Source organism: Muntiacus reevesi, chromosome 16 (genome assembly GCF_963930625.1).
Source record: "Muntiacus reevesi chromosome 16, mMunRee1.1, whole genome shotgun sequence".
Classification (NCBI taxonomy): Eukaryota; Metazoa; Chordata; class Mammalia; order Artiodactyla; family Cervidae; genus Muntiacus; species Muntiacus reevesi.
In genome coordinates, this window is record NC_089264.1 from 42,358,435 (window position 1) to 42,377,176 (window position 18,742).

Below are 18,742 nucleotides of genomic sequence, written 5' to 3' on the forward strand. Positions count from 1 at the left end.
ACAATTAGGATGCAAAATTCACTCCCTCTAAGGAATTTAGTGAATTATCCACCTAACATGGGGAATCATGAGTAGGTAACAGGGATTTTGGAGGTGGTTAAAAATAGATTTGAAGCAGAGGGTTATGGAGGGACTGTGATTAATCTGGAGAGCTGAAACCAGCCAGGGGTTGCTTTGTGGTGTTAATTACACCCCTGCGCTGAGGAACAGGATGGTAATCATACCTTCCTCTCCCTGGGAAGAACAAGGTGAGACATCTACCTGAAGAATTTACTCCTTCCTAAGACCCTGAGCTAAGAGCAAAACAAGGCACTGAGAAAATATGCTTCTTCCCCAACCTCGCGTGAGGGTGCAATACTGGTACCATGAATCTCAGACTTGACTTTCCAACTTCCATCCCTCTTCACCTATTTCCTCCCTGGTCCTAAATAAAGCATCAGAGGACGAGGCTTGATCTGAGCCAGAAAATAGGAAGGGACTATATTTGGGGGTGGGTCACAGCTTGGTGGCACCATTTTTTCATGATGGAAGATGCTGTGAGCCAGAGTTTATTTGTTCATGAGCCTTAAGGGGATAAAACAAGTGCAAAGGCAGAATCATCATTTCCTTGCTTCTAGGGTGGGGTGCTAACTTTCTAAATTTTAGCAAAAAGCTTGTTAGGGGAGAGAAATATGTATAAGAGAATGCCCAAAATGTGTTAAGGACTTCATGCTACCCCAGAGATGCCAGGTCTGGAACAGATGCCCAAGTCCCAAGGCTCTCTACAGCCCAAGCTATTCCTCTCTGAGACTGGCAGTTTTCACACACTAGGGCCAGGTGTGAAGAGAACAACTGAAAAGCTGCTCACTTCAGTGTGGGGTTTAGAAAACTCTCCAGAAAAATGAGAAGAGGCAGAAAGGAGCCCCAGTGAGCTGTGGTTTCACATTTCATACGGCATGGCCTTGAATGTCACCTTTTGGTGCAAACGTCATTGACCGTGACCTCTGATTTATTGCGCTGCTCTACAATACAATAAATAAACCCCCAGTGGCCTGTTGGCTAAAGGGCACCTGCCAATTACACAGCTGAATAAGTCCCTGTTCAGTGATGAAGGACAAGGGCATTTCCATAAGACTTCAAGTTTCCTCTCAGAAAAGGACAGAACTTGTTGGGGTCCCTTATTGACAAAGATATCCAGAAATAATTTTTACTTCTGAGTTTTTGTTTGTTTATTTGATCGGGGAATAGCAGTAGAGTTTAAATGTGGTATTTTGTTCTTGGAGTTTTTATCTTTTGAGTTTCTATAACTATTTTCTGAGTTTTCAATCCTGCTGCTCCTACTGACATGCCTTGAGGCATTGTAGATATCAACTCTCAGCCTGAATGTTTATTTTTATAAGTCTGGTAAGCAGGTTGCATGCTGTGGATTGATCCGCTCTCCTTTAAAATGTGGCTTTAGAAGCTGTAGAAACTCCATCTAAGCTTTCGTACGGAGCTACTCTCCTGTTTTCCACAAGATATGACAGTTGAGACTGTATTTTAATTTTATCTTTTAACCTGAATATGTATAAACTGAAACCTTGAGGCAGGCCCTAGAAAAAATAATCAAACTTTCTTTACATTTTGTTTCCTCAGTGTGAATTTTTCCTTTTGATAACTCGTTGTTAACTTGTATTTCTATTCTGCCATGGTTGTGACTTACCTAGTTATCTCATTTTACATGGAACTATGAGAGCAATTTATAGATTTTAAAAGTCTGATATTTATTAGTTAAGTGTCCAATAAATTTCATATTATTCAAACAAGAGAACAGTGATTTAGGTATCTCTGCATTGGCTTTATGTGAAGCCTAACCTGATTTGAAAATGTTCTCATGCCAAACTCACCAGTTCCTGCCTTAAAAACTTTAGAGAAATTTGAAGTTGTAAAGAATCAAAATTAAAGTCAGTGCAGTTAATAAAAATCTTTCCAGACTGCTGAGATATTTTTCCTGCCATGTCAATTCATTTCTTTTTTAATGTTTAAAATTCCCCTAAAATAATTTTGATAGAAAACTTTTATCCCGACATTTTCCAACTCCCTGTTGATAGTATTTTTTAAAAAAGGATTATTCTAAATATCAGACTTTGATGATACAGGTTCTGAATACCTGTAGTTGTGCATTCATAGTCAAAGCTGGTCACATCATTCAGCTTCTTTTCCTGATATTCTGGCGGACCGATACACAGGACATCAGAAACAGTGGAATTTGTCATCTTCAACCACAGATACAGCCACTTGGCTTTGCAGTCACATTCAAACTTATTGCCCCTCAAATCTCTAAAAAAACAAAACAAACACAGACACCGAGAAACAGGCATGCCAGAAATGTTTCAGCAGTAATACGAAACTCCAGAATTCTTAATATCCTGACGTATTTAACAAATAGCAAAAAGTGGAATTTAAAAATTTTTTTCCTATTTAATGCATCCAATGTCTTTTACTTCTCATTGACTTCATGGAACACTCTTCAGTGTCCCTGATTTTAACCAGAGGGCACACAGAGAGTTCTCAGAGTTGACACACCACCACTTCTGCAAATCCTCTTGAAAATGTCCCCACACCATGCTGGAAATGGGGGAGGGGTGAAAGAAGAACAGTACCCAGCATAGGTCCTTACACGCAAAAACAAGACACTAAAGGAAGACAGTTCTGACAAATGCAATTGAAACTTTAAGATCTCGTTAAACTTGGTCCAATAAGGAATGACAAGACACAAGAAGATAAAGCAGATGGATATGCCATCGCTCATGGGGAGAAAGGGGGACCCTCTCACCCAGCATGCCGAATTGCCACTGGCCTAATTCTACCAAGCACAGGTAACATGGCAAAATCAAACACATACAATCTATATGCTGTTTCCCAGTGTTCGCTGCTTTGTCATGGATTTTTAGCTATTACAACAACAAAACGCAGTATAGGGGAAGACTAGATTTCAAGACAAGCACACATAAACTTAATTTTCATTACTTACAGTTCAATCAAAGAGTCTAAATCACTGAAGACATCCCTTGGGAGTGCTTTTATGTGGTTGTTGGCCAGAGAACTAGAACAAGAAAGTCACGATTTAATGTGTTTATTATCTTTATGCCCAGTCACTCTGAAGTCCCTTAAATAATGCAAGTGATTTAAAACAGAGCTCAATGCAGTTCAATGTCTGACTTTGGTCACTGATACTGAGATAAAGAATTTTAGTTTAGTTATAAAAAGATAACATTAGAGATGCTGAACTACACAATATAAGTTTTTTGTTTTGTTTTGAAAACAAGCATTTATTAAGCTCTTGGTATATACACTAAACTTCATGGTTTATGATATACATGATATACATGTTGGCATCTCACGTTTCTCAGAATAAAAGCCAAAGTCCTTTAGATGGCACCCAAGGTCCCCCATTGTCTAGTTACCTCCATTCCCACCTACCCGTGGGACTGAATCTCTAACGACTCTGATCACCCACACTGGTTGCTTTGCTATTCCTCACACAGGCTAGGCATGCTTCTAGTTCAAGTTCTCTGAACCTGGTGTTCATCTGCCTGATGCTCTTCCCCTAGTTATTCCCATGGCTCAGCCAGCACCCTCTCTAGGTCTATCCTCCACTTTCACCACCTTCCCTGATCCCTACACAAGTCCCTTCCATGCTCTGTTGATCTTCATCAAGCAACTATCACTTAGCAAACACTACATATTATCTATTTGTTTACTGACTGTGTATTCTCCCTAAACATAAGCTACATGAGGACAGAGGTTTTTGTCTGTCCATATCTGCATCCCTTGCATCTAGCACAGTGGCACAAGTGGGTACTCAATAAGTCTCTCTCAATGAATGTTTTAAACACCAAATGAGAATGATTTAAAAAAAAAAAACAAAAAAACAGATGTTCGGTCTTATCCCAAGAAGTTTCCTAGTAGGGCATCCATGTGAATTTTATTACTGTGACTAAAAACAAAGGAGTCAGTAAATACTCTCTTACATAAAGAATCTCAGCTCTAACCCTAATGATAAAACAAAATCTCAGTGAACCACAAAGTTTAGGGAATGACTGATTGAGATCAATCTCATTTTCTCATTAATGAAGGTTAACTAGAAACCATTCTGCATTTTTGCTCTTTGAGTTGAAGAACTCTCTATAATGTCTCTCTATAATATAGCCCCCATCTTTAGGAAGTAGACTTGAACAAATATTATCAACTCTTTCTCTGATGATTCAGGATTATGCAGTGTCCTGTCATCATCCTGCTGAAGATGAATGTCCACGGTGCTGGGCCGCTGACGTAGAAAGATGCTAGGTGTTGAAACGACATACATCAAGTCTGATTTCCCCCAGCCCTCGTGCCCTGCGTGAGTCAGCCAAAACACTCATGCTTACTTTTGTTTTCTTCTACACACTTGAGTACAAACAGAAAACACATAAATGATAATCAACACATAGGGAATTGAGCACCACCCCCTTTAAAAATATATATGAAATCAGTCTTTTATAGTTTCCTAATGACCCATCCAAGAAGTAGGAATCAGTGTTCTTCCTTAGAGTCAGCTAGGATAGAAAGCTTTGTGCCCATTTTTAATCCAAACATTCTTACTGCGTGATATCAACAGAATACAGGGAGACCTATAGTTTCTGAATCATGTCCTTTCTCATCCAGGTAACCACAAATGGACTGAAATACAATTTCATGTATCATTTTACATTTCTTTCCTAAATGATTTATTTGTATATTTTTAAAGATGTTGGAAATAGGTTGGAATTGTAACTACAGATTGTAGATTATAGACTTCGGATGTAATCAGACTGAACATTCTCCAGAAGCAGCTTTTTGAAATTTAAAAAGGAGATAGTTGTTTTTATTTTCTTCTGGTTGCTAGTCACTTTTTTTTTTTAAGTGAAGCACCATTTTTTAGCTAATTAAAGGTTACTAGTTTCCTGCATTGGAGAAGGAAATGGCAACCCACTCCAGTGTTCTTGCCTGGAGAATCCCAGGGATGGGGGAGCCTGGTGGACTGCCGTCTATGGGGTCGCACAGAGTCGGACACGACTGAAGTGACTTAGCAGCAGCAGCAGCAGTTTAGCTAAATAATTTTAGTGAATTGAAATGCACTAGATTGAATTGATAAGCATATATGGAGTCATCAAGGCCAAAATAAAAGCAACTGTTCTAAATGTTCAATTAAGATTTCAGAAAGCTGAATTATTTAGATGGACTGTCCACCACCACCTCCCCACACCCCCAGACTCACTGCAAAACATTTCACTTTCCACTTCATTTTGTCATGGCACTTACTTCATTTCTAAAACTACTTAACAGTAACTGGTCCCTTGGGCTTTGTAGGACCGCTGAAAAAACAAATGTCCCAGATTTTAGTTACAGATTGGCACTGTTCCTTCAATGCTTTGAAACCTGATCTATGTTCTTTTGTGTATGAATGTGAGTCTGCAGGTATTAGAAAAGTTCATAAAAGATAAAAAGCAGGTATTTAAGCAAATTTCAGATAGTCACTTCCTTAAGCACAGAAGTGAAGTTTAATGAGCTGATGTATTCTCTTTGCTTACCAGTTCACAAAAAAAAAAAAAAAAAAAGAGGATGGGGTGGACTGGGGATCAGTTCAATCCTTAGACAGTGTTTTGCTGCTTCATGCTCACGCTGCATGCATGCTCAGTCATGCTTGACTCTTTGTGACCCCATGGACTGTAGCCCACCAGGCTCCTCTGTCCATGGGATTTTCCAGGCAAGAATACTGGAGTGGGTTGCCATCTCCTACTCCAGGGAATCTTCCCAACCCAGGGATCGAACTCACATCTCCTGCATTGGTAAGTGGATTCTTTATCACTACACCACCTGGGAAACCCTGAACAGCAGAGTAAATGTTTTTTATTACTACATACATCTCCAGCCTTGGAGGAGTCAACTTTAAAAGTCCTAAGACTTGCACTGCAGTAGAGCACATATGGAACACCCAGCTTAGTAACTCATTGGTCTGCCAGTGAGTCAGAAAGAACGCCCTGCTGGTTTGGCCCCATGGGAGACGCCGGGGAGGAGTAGAGCAAATGGAAGAGCTGTCGGAACCCTGCCCTCAGGGAGCTTTCAACCCAGCTCAGAGATGAAACTAGCATCCGTGAAATGGCATCAACCAATATGGCCAATGTCTACTGCCAAGAACTGGTTGTGTGGAGTCAGCGGAGCAGGCTACAGGAAGGGAGGAGCGGGGATCAGGGCTGGCTCCAGGGAAAAGATAGAACTTAATCTGGACTGTGGAGGAAAAGGCAGGTCCCAGAAGACTGTGGGCAGAAGAAACCATCTTCTGGGCAAGGGAAATGATGTAAGGGAAAGGCTGGCTATGGGGTGAATTGGGTGTGCTCAGGAGAGCCCAGTATTGTGGGCATGTTCAGGGAAGTAAGGCTGGAGAGCTGGGGAGGGGGGTGCTCCCTAGGCTTGACTGGAGGATGGTAACACATGCCAGATGAACGTACATCTCCTCTAACACATCAGATGCACTCTGGACCCAAACAAGAGACTCCTTTATTCCCTCTGTGTGTGCCCGTGTGTGTCACACAGACAAGGAGGTGCCTCTTGCACACATATGGGTAACACAGCACATGGTTGTTTGTGCAAATGCGCAAGCACACACACAGTTATGTACACCCATGAGTAGAAGTGTATGGACCAAGGGCCCACATACACAAAAATATGCAAATATATATGCACAATACCTGCATATTCACACCTGTTTTCAGATCAGGGACCCACAGCCAATTGGTTCAATGAAAGTTGACATCTGGGCAACATCAACCAGTCACACTGGCTTTGCTTTAGGTGCAGAATCTGCCCAGAGCCTTTGCTCAGAAACAAAGCCCCTCATTCCTGACTTTTGGGAAGTAGATTTGTCTGGCCACAGCTGTTCCTCTCCAGACATCCACAGCTGTCTTACCAAAGACCCTGTCTAGCCACCCAAACTGCCAAGGCTACTCAGCAGCCATTGGAGAAAACTGAGACTTCTTTACGGGTGGATGGAAGGAATGATGATGCTCTGCTGTGGAGGAGGAAGATGATAATAACGCCAACCAGATCTTGGGCATTTACCACGGATAATGGGCTGGATGCTTTGCAAACAAGCATTAACCCACCATGTGCAGCTATTTTATGAGTTCAGTATAATCATCCCCATTTTCAAAGATGAGGAAAGTGAGGCTCAAAAAAGGTTAAATAATATTAACAAATGGCAGCCTTGAGATTTGCACCTAGTCTGTGTGACTCAAAGCCCACTGTCTTAGCCTCTACAAGAATGTGAGGATTGGGCATCTAGGCTGAATCTGAAAAAAACAATCAAGATTTTTATAGGAAGGAAAGAAATCACAGAGAAATAATGCCAATAAGAGTTTGATGCTGTCCAGGATCGGCTGTGCTGTTTGGACCTCCCATTCCTGCTCCCTCATCTCCTTCCTCTACAAATTGTGACTCAGGCAAGACTTTTGATTAGTAGGACTCCAGAATCAAGTGCTCGCTGAGCCTACTGACAGATACCTTTGCCTCTATCAGGGTCTGATGTAAAAGATGATCCCTTTAGATGCTGTATCAGTTAGAGTTCACATACAGGAGGTACTGACACCCTTGCCTAATACTCCTGCTCAAAGCCCTTCAATTTCCCCAGTTTATTTTTTTGACCATAGACAAGCTCGCTATGGAAATGGGGTATGTTATCCTACTCACACACAAAGTTTCTAGTATGCAAATGTGACTGGTTCCTGGCTGTTAAATTGCTCCTACCAAGACAAAGACGATGTTCACATTTTCATAAGCTCAGCCACTATTTCTCCAGTTTTCTAAATTTGCTAAGTGTGTGGTGCTTGTTTCATTTGATACGCCAATTCAAATCAATTTGTTTAATTTTTTTCTCCAGAAAGCTATTAAAGAACCCAGAGAGCTTAGCTTAAGCCACAGATAAATCCAACATAAAAGAAAAAGCTATTTGCATTCAAATTAAAGGAACCACAAAAATGTCTCTATTCTGCTTCAACAAATGTTGATCTTCCATTCAGCACTCTTCAATGAGTTAGGTAAGCCTCAGTTCCCAAATCTGTACAATGGGGACTCCCAGATTAAGGAAAAAGACAAAAGCTTACTAAGCACAGAGTAGGTATACAATACATGTTTCTTTCCTTTCCATCTCCTCCATCAATCCCACCACTCCCTGATTTCACAGGCAGTCACGTAAACCACAATGGTGATTCAGGAGGATGGAGAAGATAAGAAAGCCAAGTGTGTGAGTGCTTATGATGGGATGGTACCTGACTGACAATATAGAAACCTCTCGGGCAACCTAGAAATGAATTTCCTTCAGTGGCTATTACAATATGGACAAAACAGCCAAGAAAGAGAGGGGCACTGGGAATTCCACTCAGTACCCTGTAATAGCCTACATGGGGAAAGAATCTGAAAAAGAACAGATATATGTGTATGTATAACTGAATCATTTTGCTATACACCTGAAACTAACACAACATTGTAAATCAACTATACCCCCACATAAAATAAAAATTTTATAAATGGAGAGAAGCACCAGGAAGTGACCCTCACTCTACACATTAAAGAAGTTACAACACTTTTCACAGGACTTACAGGTGAGTCAGGTCACGGAGGCCACGGAAGGCATTTCTTGAAATTGTTTCTATTTTGTTCCCTTCAATGAACCTAAGAAGAAAATCCATATAATTAAACTGAATTTTCTGTGCTTAATACCTCATAAAAAGATACTGGGATGCTTTCGGAATGGAGTCTAAAAGCATTTATGAATTTCAAAAATTCACGTTCAAAGTCTTGGCCAGTTACACCAGATTCCAAGTGGGAACCGGGTGTGTGCGCAAGAGCGCATGCACACAGATATGCTTTTTGCATTCCTTCCAGAAGCAGCATGGAAGTCTTCAAAGTCAGAGTTGGCAGCATGGGTAGAAACATCTTGGGGGAGAAAGAAGAAAGCCCCAGATGAAGGCAAAGGAATGGAAAGGAAAGTGAAGTCACTCAGTCGTGTCTGACTCTTTGCGACCCCATGGGCTATAGTCTAACAGGCTCCTCTGACCATGAGATTTTCCAGGCAAGAGTACTGGAGTGTATTACCATTTCCTTCTCCAAGACAACGACAAGATATTCTCAAATTCCACAAGATTGGAACGCTTCCAGACCTCTTTCCCCCTCCAACCTTCTTACATTCCACAGCACCCGGTTATTAATATTTTTCTTTATGTCACTGTCCCTTGAACAGAGCCCTCTGTTTTACACCACCATATTGAAGCCTTTGGGCTTCCCAGATGGCTGAATGGGTGAAGAACCTGACTACCAATGGTAGGAGACACAGGAGACATGGGTTCAGTCCCTGGGTTTGGAGGAGCCCCTGGAGGAGGACATCGCAACCCACTCCAGTATTTTCGCTTGGAGAATCCCATGAACAGAGGAGCCTCATGGGCTACAGTCCACATGGTTGCATAGAGTCAGACACAACTAAAGCGACTCAATGCTCATGCACACATTGAAGTCTTTGCCCAGAGATAATTCAATTAAACTTGGCTTCCAACAAGCTTGGGCTTCCCTTGTGGCTCAGCTGGTAAAGAATCTGCCTGAAATGCAGGAGACCTGGGTTCAATCCCTGAGTAGGGAAGATTCCCTGGAGAAGGGAAAGGCTACCCACTCCAATATTCTGGCCTAGAGAATTCCATAGACTGTGTAGTCCATGGGGTTGCAAAGAGTCGGACATGACGGACAGACTTTCACTCACTCACTCACTCCAACAAGCTTGAGTTCATCACGCCCTGCACGGCGTCACCTCTGAACACATGGGCAACAAGACAGAGATACTCTCTAGATCTCTAGGTCACTGGAAATAGAAAGTATAAAGAAGGTGAGCACAGACCAAACTTCTTTCTCAGTGCTTAAATGTCTTAGGGCTTGCACATAGGATCTCACAATAAAAACTCCGGCCGTGCTTTAAAGTCTCTGTGGGAAATACATGAAGTGAATGCACTGGGACTATTCCCTAGAGCCACAAAGAACTAAATTTCAGTTTATGGCCTCACATTTCTTCAAGTATAAGAGGGTCTCTGATGAGATGGTCCAAGGGAGAGGCTATGCACTGTGATGTCATTAGTTAGTGAAACAGTTCTTGATTTGTATACTGAGAATGATCTGGTCTTTTTAAAAAAAAAAAATCAGGGGTCTATTCAGCAATAAACTTCAGTATAAACTGAGAAGCAAACTTCCTCCTCAATAACTTTGACAGGAAGATGCCCTACTGGAAAGAAAGAACAGATTGCTCTTTACTCAGCACTTCCATTGACTGTTTATGTGCTTCCGTAGAACCTAGTTAAACTTAGCACTTCAGCCTGACCACTCTTCCCAGGTTACCTAGACTATCAGGTATTATGACAGTACCTGTATTATGTGTCATCTGGAGAAAGAATTCCTCCAGAGACATCTTTCCTGAGGACAGAAAATCAGCAGAGAGCTTTCCTAAACACAAGATGTGCTTAGAATTCAAATATCTCAGATAAGAAGGCAGAGACAAGGTTTTAAAAATCCCTCTGAATGCTAAGTGAGGAAATTCCATCTGATAGCTGGATTAATATTATTACAAAGTGACAAAAGACAAGGATGGGAGAACTTAAGGGGAAAAAAGACAGAGTGTGAAAAGGCAGAAATCAGAGTGAGGGCAGAGCTCATTGCTGGTGACGGGACAACTGCACATCTGAAAAGGGAAAGATAACCTTTGTTTTAAAGGAGAAAAAATAAAATTAGACTCCCAGCAGCAGCTCACCGGGGATACTGCAAATGGGATATAGGACAGTTGAATTAAAAACATGAAGTTGTAGCCCCAAATATGGAGACTTTCTCACAAATATGTAACCCTCAGAATCCTTCAGCTTTATTTCTGGCTGATCAGCAAATCCACGCCTAGTTTTCAGAGGTAAAAATACCCGATGCAATTTCCAATTGTGCTTACGACAAGACAAATTAAATGTCAGCAGAGAATGAATGAATATCTTTCCTTCTTTGTTCCCTTTCCCCCTCTTTTTCTCCAACCTCCTCCTGCCCCAGCATGTTCATACACAAGTAAACTATAAAAGGTCAGCGCTGAAAAGAGAATGGGGTTTTCTGCATTTTCTCCCCCACCCCCAAGCTCTCTAAGAGATGCTGTTCCAGCTTGAAAAGCAATACAGCCATTCCACTGACATACCAATTACTCAGCACACAGACAAAACACAAAACTTACAGGTATTCAAGATGAAAGAGCCCAGCAAAAGCATCATCCCGGATGACTGTGAATGAGTTAGAATTCAGCAATCTGAAAACAAGAGACAGATATCAACAGATTCCAGTGAATAAGCGCAAAAGTTGAGTTACGTGGTGAAGCCATTTCTGTTTCTTTGGTTATGTTCTGATCTGTGGGCAAACATGGGCTCTTCTCAGTCTAAAACTGGCCCATTCCATGCACAGCCTGACTCATAGACACTGATGGATAATGGCAAGTAGATTCCCTTTGGCCAGATTTTCTGGTCACCCTTATGATTCCACCTTTCTTCCCTGTGGGTCTCAGTAAATATGACCTAAGAGCTGTTGTCTCATAGCTTTGCAATGTTCAGCACAACTAAACAGCCGGTGAGTGCTTTATGATGCACACATCTATAAAGAAGTAATCTAACTCTTGGAGAAACTTGAATTCAGAGAAGTGAAGTGACTTGATCAAAGTCACACAGTTGAGACCAAACAAAATGAAACAAAACAAAAAACCTTCCTAGCATACTACACCTGCCCATGGGAAATAACAAAAAAGTTTAAGAAAACTTCAGAAGATTCTTGTTCATCACATAGTTGTTTGAGTTGCCACTTAAGCCTTTGGTAAAAGTTTATAGTCTCTACCGTCACCACTGATGACTATTCTGCATTTGTATCATATGGAAAGAATATGTTAATAGAACTATAATTTCTCAGAAATTAAAGATTTTAAAGTGGTAAGGATAATGCTGTAAGTAGGTACATAACATTTCAAGAACAAAAAGGTCAAAATGAAGTTGATTTGGGATGAGTCTACTATATGCCATGTCTTCATATCTTTCTGTTTGCATCAAGTATGTTGACAGTTTTCATTCTGATCTCATTCAAGTTTAAGAAATTAATACAAAAAAAGAGTGAGCTAAGTACTCATGACCTTGCCTGTCACTGATCTGCTTTTGAAAACTGCATTTTGGACATTGATTTTCATCAGGAAATATTAACTGACCAAGGCTACAAGGCACAGGACATGAATACTTGGCAGAAGCAGCTGGGATGAAGAGGAGTTACGAGTGTGGGCTTTGGGCCCTGGGTCAGAGTTCTGGCTGTGATTTTGGGCAAGTTACTTAACTTCTCTGAGCCTCAGTTTTCCCATCTGTCAAATGGGAAAAGGAAAATACTGATATCATTAAATAAAAATTTGTCCATAAATGCATAGCATGCCGTCCAACAGTTTACATATTCAGTCTAATTTACATACTAGAAATATTCCTATGACCATAATAACATTAAGAGTTTAAAATGCAGGCTCTCTTTTAAAGGGAGGTGTTTGGGACATGGTTCATTTGGGCAAAATTCAGGCCATAATTCAATGTAATTAATCTCCCCCATTGCTGCTGGGTGTGGGCGACGGCGTCTACAGTAAAGTCCTTGAGGAAAACACATGCCAGAGAAGGAAAGGGAGCTGAGCACTGGGAACTCAGCTCGGTGGGGACACGATGGACCAAATCAACACTAAGAGCCTGCCTTGGTCTACTGGTGGAGCACGGGTATCTTGGGAAGGACAGATACCCAGGAGGCAGAGAAGGCTCTTCCCAAGACCACAGCCCCAACCCGCAATTCCAGAGGGGACTTCCCACACTCACAGCAACTGCAGGGAAGGCAGATGGGAAAACATCCGGTCCTTGATTTCTGAGAACGTTCCATTTACCAGGCTCCTACAGGCAAGAGAGGAACAACATGGAGACTATGTTCTTTCAGGAAGTACCAGGCAGGATGGGCGAGTGGCCTTGTCCAAACTCCTCCACTCAGGAGTGAGGCTTCAAGCAGGACTTCTTGGGGGAAGAAACAAGACGAGTCCAGCCATTTTCCAATGAACCGGATCAATAAGAAAACTGCGCTGAACAACGGAAACCTTTACCATCAGTCTAGCTCCTTCCATAGACATTATCTCAGCCGGTTTAAATCAATCCCTTTGCTTCCTTTTCTTAACTACAGGAGGCCTTAGCTGAAAATGGATAATTGCTTTACCTCTGCCCATGATTCTGTTTGTGTAGACACAGCATTAATGTTGGCCCATGAAACTCCAGGATAGGATTAAGCATTCCCCTTGGGAGCACCGCTCTGAAAGTCACTCAGAGCACTTCTGATTAAATGCACCGTAAAAGCCTTGGGGAAAATCTCAGAGACACCTGAACTTGAATGTGCAGTGGGAGGCAATGCCATCTGTCAGATTTAACGGTCAACCAGAGCAAGGACCTTGACTATTTTAGCCACCAGGTCCCTCATCCTTTCTGGCCCCAGTAGGACCTCAATACATCATTTCAGAATTATTTCAGTTAGCATGCCATTGTGTTAAGCAGCTGGTGGTATAAGGGATTTAACCAGGGGAATTCTCATTTCTAGAATTCTCCATGTCATCTGACTTAGCAATATTAGGCATCAAACGGGCCCTCTGTTCTGGCCTGGCCAGACTCTCCTGATTTCTATAAATGCAAATATGAAGCCCTTCACTCCTGGGTCTGGACCCCAGTACCTTGCTTGGGATGGAGGCAGGGAAGTGGAGACAAGAGAAAGTGTGAGCAACTTCCCCCTCCCCGCCCTCAAGGGGAATCCGTGCCCTAGGACAGAATAGGTATCACTCCAGCACCTTGGCCCTGAACAAAGGAGTCTTCTCAGCAGGAAACAGTTTCCCAGCAGTGAAGATATAGCCCAAGAGCCCCTTCCACAGCCATGATGAGAGCTGGTCATGTGGCCTGAGTGACTGTAAGGTCAGGTTGAAAGCATTTTCAATCAGGTGAGTCAGTAAGGGGAAGCCCTTTCCTATCCGCTCCTCCAGCGCTGAATAGGCAGCCAAGGTAATGCGTGGTGGGGAAGTGGGCAAGAAGGCCTTGTAAACTCAGGGCAAGAAGTCAGGCTGACTCCCAGCACTTGCCCACTGAGCTAAATGCCCACACTCTCTAGTGCTCCACCAAGTCCCCTGTGCCTCCCTCTTCCAGGCCACATGGAACTGCATCACCACTTGCAGAGGGGACATGCCCTTTCCCAGGTTCTGTCCAACCTGCAGTGTGAACAGGTCCAGAGGAGGCCACCGTGGAAACCACAGCCCCAGACCTCTCGGGTGGGACAGCGAGGCCTCATCCTTGCGCAATGGCTCCAGTCCTGCTGGGCTGCATATACACGCCCCCACATAACCCCCACACGTCTCCACTCCAGCACACATCCTCCTCTCAAACTTTAATGCATGCCAGTGTCACCTGGGGACGGCCAAATGCAGACTCCGAGGCTCCACTCCCCAGACCCTGCATCATTCGGCGCGGGCCCCGGAATCTGCCTTGGCACAAACTCTCCAAGGTGGATCTGATGCAGGTGGCCCGCGGGCCAGACTTTGAGAAAACATTGCCACAGGGACTTGTCCGGCTTCCCAGACTCCGAGTCTCGGGTTCCCCTCATCCTCCCCCGGCCCCGAGGCTCCACCCACGTCCCACGGCGCGCCCCAACCCAAACGCAAAGAAAAGGGGCCGGGAAGCAGGGGAGTCAGGGTCGCGCTGTCCAGGCGCCAGAGGCAGCTCCCGGGGCAGCAGGGTGGGGCAGGACGGGGCAGGGGGCTGGCGGGGTCCCACTCACTCACAAGGAGCTGATGTCGCCCGGCACGATCCTGGGCACCCAGGAGGAGCCCACGCAGATGATGGACTCCTTGGTACAGCTGCAAGTGGCGGGGCAGCGCACCAGCCGCCTCACCTGCGCGCTCGGCGGGGTCAGGCACGCGGTGCCCAGAAGCAGCAGCAGCAGCCCCGGCGCCCCGCCGCCCCTCCGCAGCGCCATGCCCGGGTCCCCGGTCCCCGCCCCGGCCACGACCCCCGCCGCCGCCGCGCCGCGCGCTCGGACCCTGCGCCGCTGCAGACGCGGGCGCTGCTCGCGACTCCGCCGCCGCTACTGGCGAGGACGAGGGCGCCGCGGGTGTGGGAGGCCGAGCCGCAGCCGAGCAGCATGCTGGCCGCCACCCCCACCCGGCGCCCCCCCACCCGCGCCCGGGCTGCTGGGCGGCCGCCGCCGCTGCGCCCGCCGCACCCGCGCCCGCAGCCCGCTCTGGCCAATGAATAATGCGGGGCGGGCGCCCGCCCGCGGGGAGGGGGCCTCGCACCGCCCCCGCCGCGCCCCGCCGGCCCCTCCCGGCCCCTTCCCTGGAGCTGCGGAGGGAGGAAAAAGTTAGGTGACCTTGGGGGAGGGGCCGGCCTGGACGCAGACCCCCGCCCCCGCCCCGGGGACCTGGCCGAGCGATGGGGGATCAGATGCCCGCAGTCCCTCCACTGGCTCCAAATGATTTGTGCGGAGACCCTGGGCTCCTTTGAGCCAGACCAAAACGTGAGGAAGAAGGAAAAGTAGGGCTCGGAGCAGTGGCTTGATCACTGGGAAGGGAGACTTTGTCCTGGGTCTTTGAAGAGTACAGAATTTTGAGCTGCCTTTATTAATATTTGAAGGACGTGAATGCTGTCATTTGAGATCAGCGGGGATGGGCTTGCTTGTCTTTTAAGGTGGGGCTGTGGGGTCTCGGCTCCCTGCTCTCAGCACCGGAGGCTTACAGAAGCTAGCCGCCTTCCTCTCCTGAAAGCATGAAGGCAAGAGAAGCCGCTACAGCCCTGCGCGCCCCTGCTGCTCCGGGGCCTGCCTACTGGTCACCACTGAGCTCGAAAGCCTAGCCAAGCCCTCCCTCTCTCAGCGCATCACTAGCCACCCCACCCACCCGAATTAAAGCACTAGGGGCAATAGTTAATGTGATACATTCTAGGCTCTGTACATTCAGTCTTATAACTCTTTGAGGCATGCCCTAACCTACCCGTGAGGAAACTGAGGCACAGAAAAGTCAGTAACTGTCCGGTGGTCAAGGAGTAAATGGTTGGGCAGAAATGGGGGTTAGAGCTTGGATGGGGGATGTGGGTAACCAGGCCCTGCTGAGACCCTCTTCTCACCCACCCCCCCCCCCTTTGATGCGCTGAGCTTGAATCTTACCACAAGACAGTGTGAGCTGGAGAAATCAAAGAAGATGGTCAACGCAGAATCAAAATGGCAAAAAGCCAGGACTACTCAGAGTGCAGAATCAAGGACCCATCATCAGGCTACTAACCAAGGAAATCATTTCGTATCTTAAGATACTACTGAAGAAGCAGTACCGGATGCAAATGGTTATGATTGTAGGAATCAGTACTCTGGCTGCTTCAGCGATCATTTTAAGCAGATATGGCTGGCCACGGGGGCAGAGAGACTGGGTGGGCAAAGGATCATACTGTATCCTCAGGGAACTTGAAGTCTCACTGGGCAGATAACCCTGAAGAAGTAACTCCATATGGCTACATGGGGGTCACAGATTGACCATAAGGGGTTCAGGAATCGTAAGTCAGTTTGTTGCAGGTAACTTCATGGAGGGCGTTGACATTCATTGCAGGTCATCGTTTAGCCAGCACCAAGCATCCATGGGAACCAATCTGCATTTATCATCACTTAATTCACATATACCCTGGGAAATGGGTCTTCACATTTTATAGATGGGAAAACTTAGCTCAGAGATGTGTTTCTCTTGCCCAAGGTCACACAGTACATAGCCAGGAGGATCCTACTCCAGAACTGGCCACTGTGTGTAACTCTCACTGCTGTGTTCTTGTTTTGTTTCGGCTGCTCTGCAGGGGATGCAAAACTTCCCTGACCGGGGATCAAACCTGTGCCACCTGCAGTGGAACCACGGAGTCTTAACCGTGGGACCACCAGAGAAGTCCTCCTCACCACTGTGTTGACATGCACTGCCTACATACCTTACTCAGCAAGGCCCAGTGCTGGCAATGTGGATGCAGACCATAGTCTGGAGAGGGTGATATGCACATGGATCCACAGCCATGGATATGTGTCCTGCACATCCTGAAAGATGTCTCCCTTGAGAGAGACAGGCTACTGCTTTATAGAGAGGAGGAGGTGGGGATTCTCAAACACAGTACCTTTTTGCTGACCCCGGAAAATGTTCTCAGCTGTGAAATGGAGCAAGGAAGTAGGACAGGGAAGGTAAGCTCTCTGTCCCCAGAGCTAGATAGCTGTGGGTTTGCAACCCAGCCTGCCACTTACTATGTAATAGTGGGCAAGTTATGGCCCACATTAAGGCAAACTCGATGCCTTAGTTTCCTCATCTGGAAAATGGGATAGTTGTGTGTACCTTTGGGAGCTAAATGTGATCAAGACTATAATGAACCCAATGCCACGTAAGAGGTACTAAGTATTTGTTCAGATATCTGTGTGATATTGTGGGCAGGACAATTCTTAGATAAACCCTGGGATTGAAGGGAATGGGCAGTGGGTGGTGTGTGAGAGGCTGTGAAGGGAGATGAATTTTTCTAACCTTTGTGCCTCTGCTTTACTCAGGGACAAGACACATTATTTCTCAATCAGCGGTGACACTTGGCAAAGTCTGGGGATAGTTGGATTTTGCAGTGGGGTGGATGCTACTGGCACCTAACAGGTAGAGGCCAGGGATGCTGTAAAACATCAGTGCACAACAAAGCATGATCCAGCCCAAATACCACAAGTGCGGAGTGCAAACGCCCTGGTCTAGTGTCCTGGAGAGACTCTTGGCATGAGGAATTCCAGAGGTGCAGATTCTAGGCCTGGCTCATCACTGATAAACAAATCCTGGTCATGTCACTCCCATCTCCAGCCTATATTTTCTCATCTATAAAATGGGTATAATGAAACCTTCCTCTTTATCCCCTAAATAAATGTGACATATCATCATTATTGGGCTTCCCTGGTGGTTCAGATGCTAAAGAATTCACCTGTAATACAGGAGACCTGGGTTCAATCCCTGAGTTGGGAAGATCCTCTGGAGATGGAAATGGCTACCCACTCCAGTATTCTTGCCTGAAGAATTCCATGAACAGAGGAACCTACTGGGCTACAGTCCATGGGGTCGCAAAGAGTCAGACACGACTGAGTTACTCACACTTTCACTTTCATCATCATTATTCCTATCCTTTCCCTCCCCAAGCTAGGTCTATCTCCAACCCATTTCCTCCAACCTGGAAAACTAGAAAGATCCTGATAGGAACAGTGCAGAGAGAAGACTTGGGTGGCATAGCTGGCAGGCTTGGTATTTGTTTCAGTTCTGCTAGAGACACTAAGTGAGTGCTTGTAAATTATAAGGTGCAGTTTATAAATTAAAATATAAAAATGGAAATGCAGATTACTTTGGTTTGATTCCAAGATCTTCAGTGGTTAAAAAAAAGAAAACCTTAATAGACAATCAGAGAAACACAATCTGTTTCCAGGAAATAGCAAGAGTTTTTCAAAATGTAAAAATTTTTGTTCAGACATATACTTACTCAAGCTCTATCTCCACGTCAGGAGCATGCATTTCTATGGGGGATGAAATGGCACAGGCTGAAGTGGCATGTGTAGGCAGATCAAAGCGTTATTCATTCATTCACCT

General features: G+C 45.0%; 1 protein-coding gene across 1 annotated transcript in view; it reads right to left on the reverse strand.

Annotated features, from left to right (window-relative positions):
- LGI2 (leucine rich repeat LGI family member 2) overlaps positions 1–15,099 on the reverse strand; it is a 28,690-nt gene extending 13,591 nt beyond the window's left edge. Inside the window, exons 1-6 of the mRNA XM_065907487.1 lie at positions 14,906–15,099; positions 12,921–12,992; positions 11,276–11,347; positions 8,635–8,706; positions 2,993–3,064; positions 2,129–2,298 (exon numbers count right to left, since the gene is read on the reverse strand). Coding sequence (XP_065763559.1) covers positions 2,129–2,298; positions 2,993–3,064; positions 8,635–8,706; positions 11,276–11,347; positions 12,921–12,992; positions 14,906–15,099 — 652 coding nt within the window. The remainder of the gene's footprint in view (positions 1–2,128; positions 2,299–2,992; positions 3,065–8,634; positions 8,707–11,275; positions 11,348–12,920; positions 12,993–14,905) is intronic.
- Between the last annotated feature and the right edge of the window lie 3,643 nt (positions 15,100–18,742).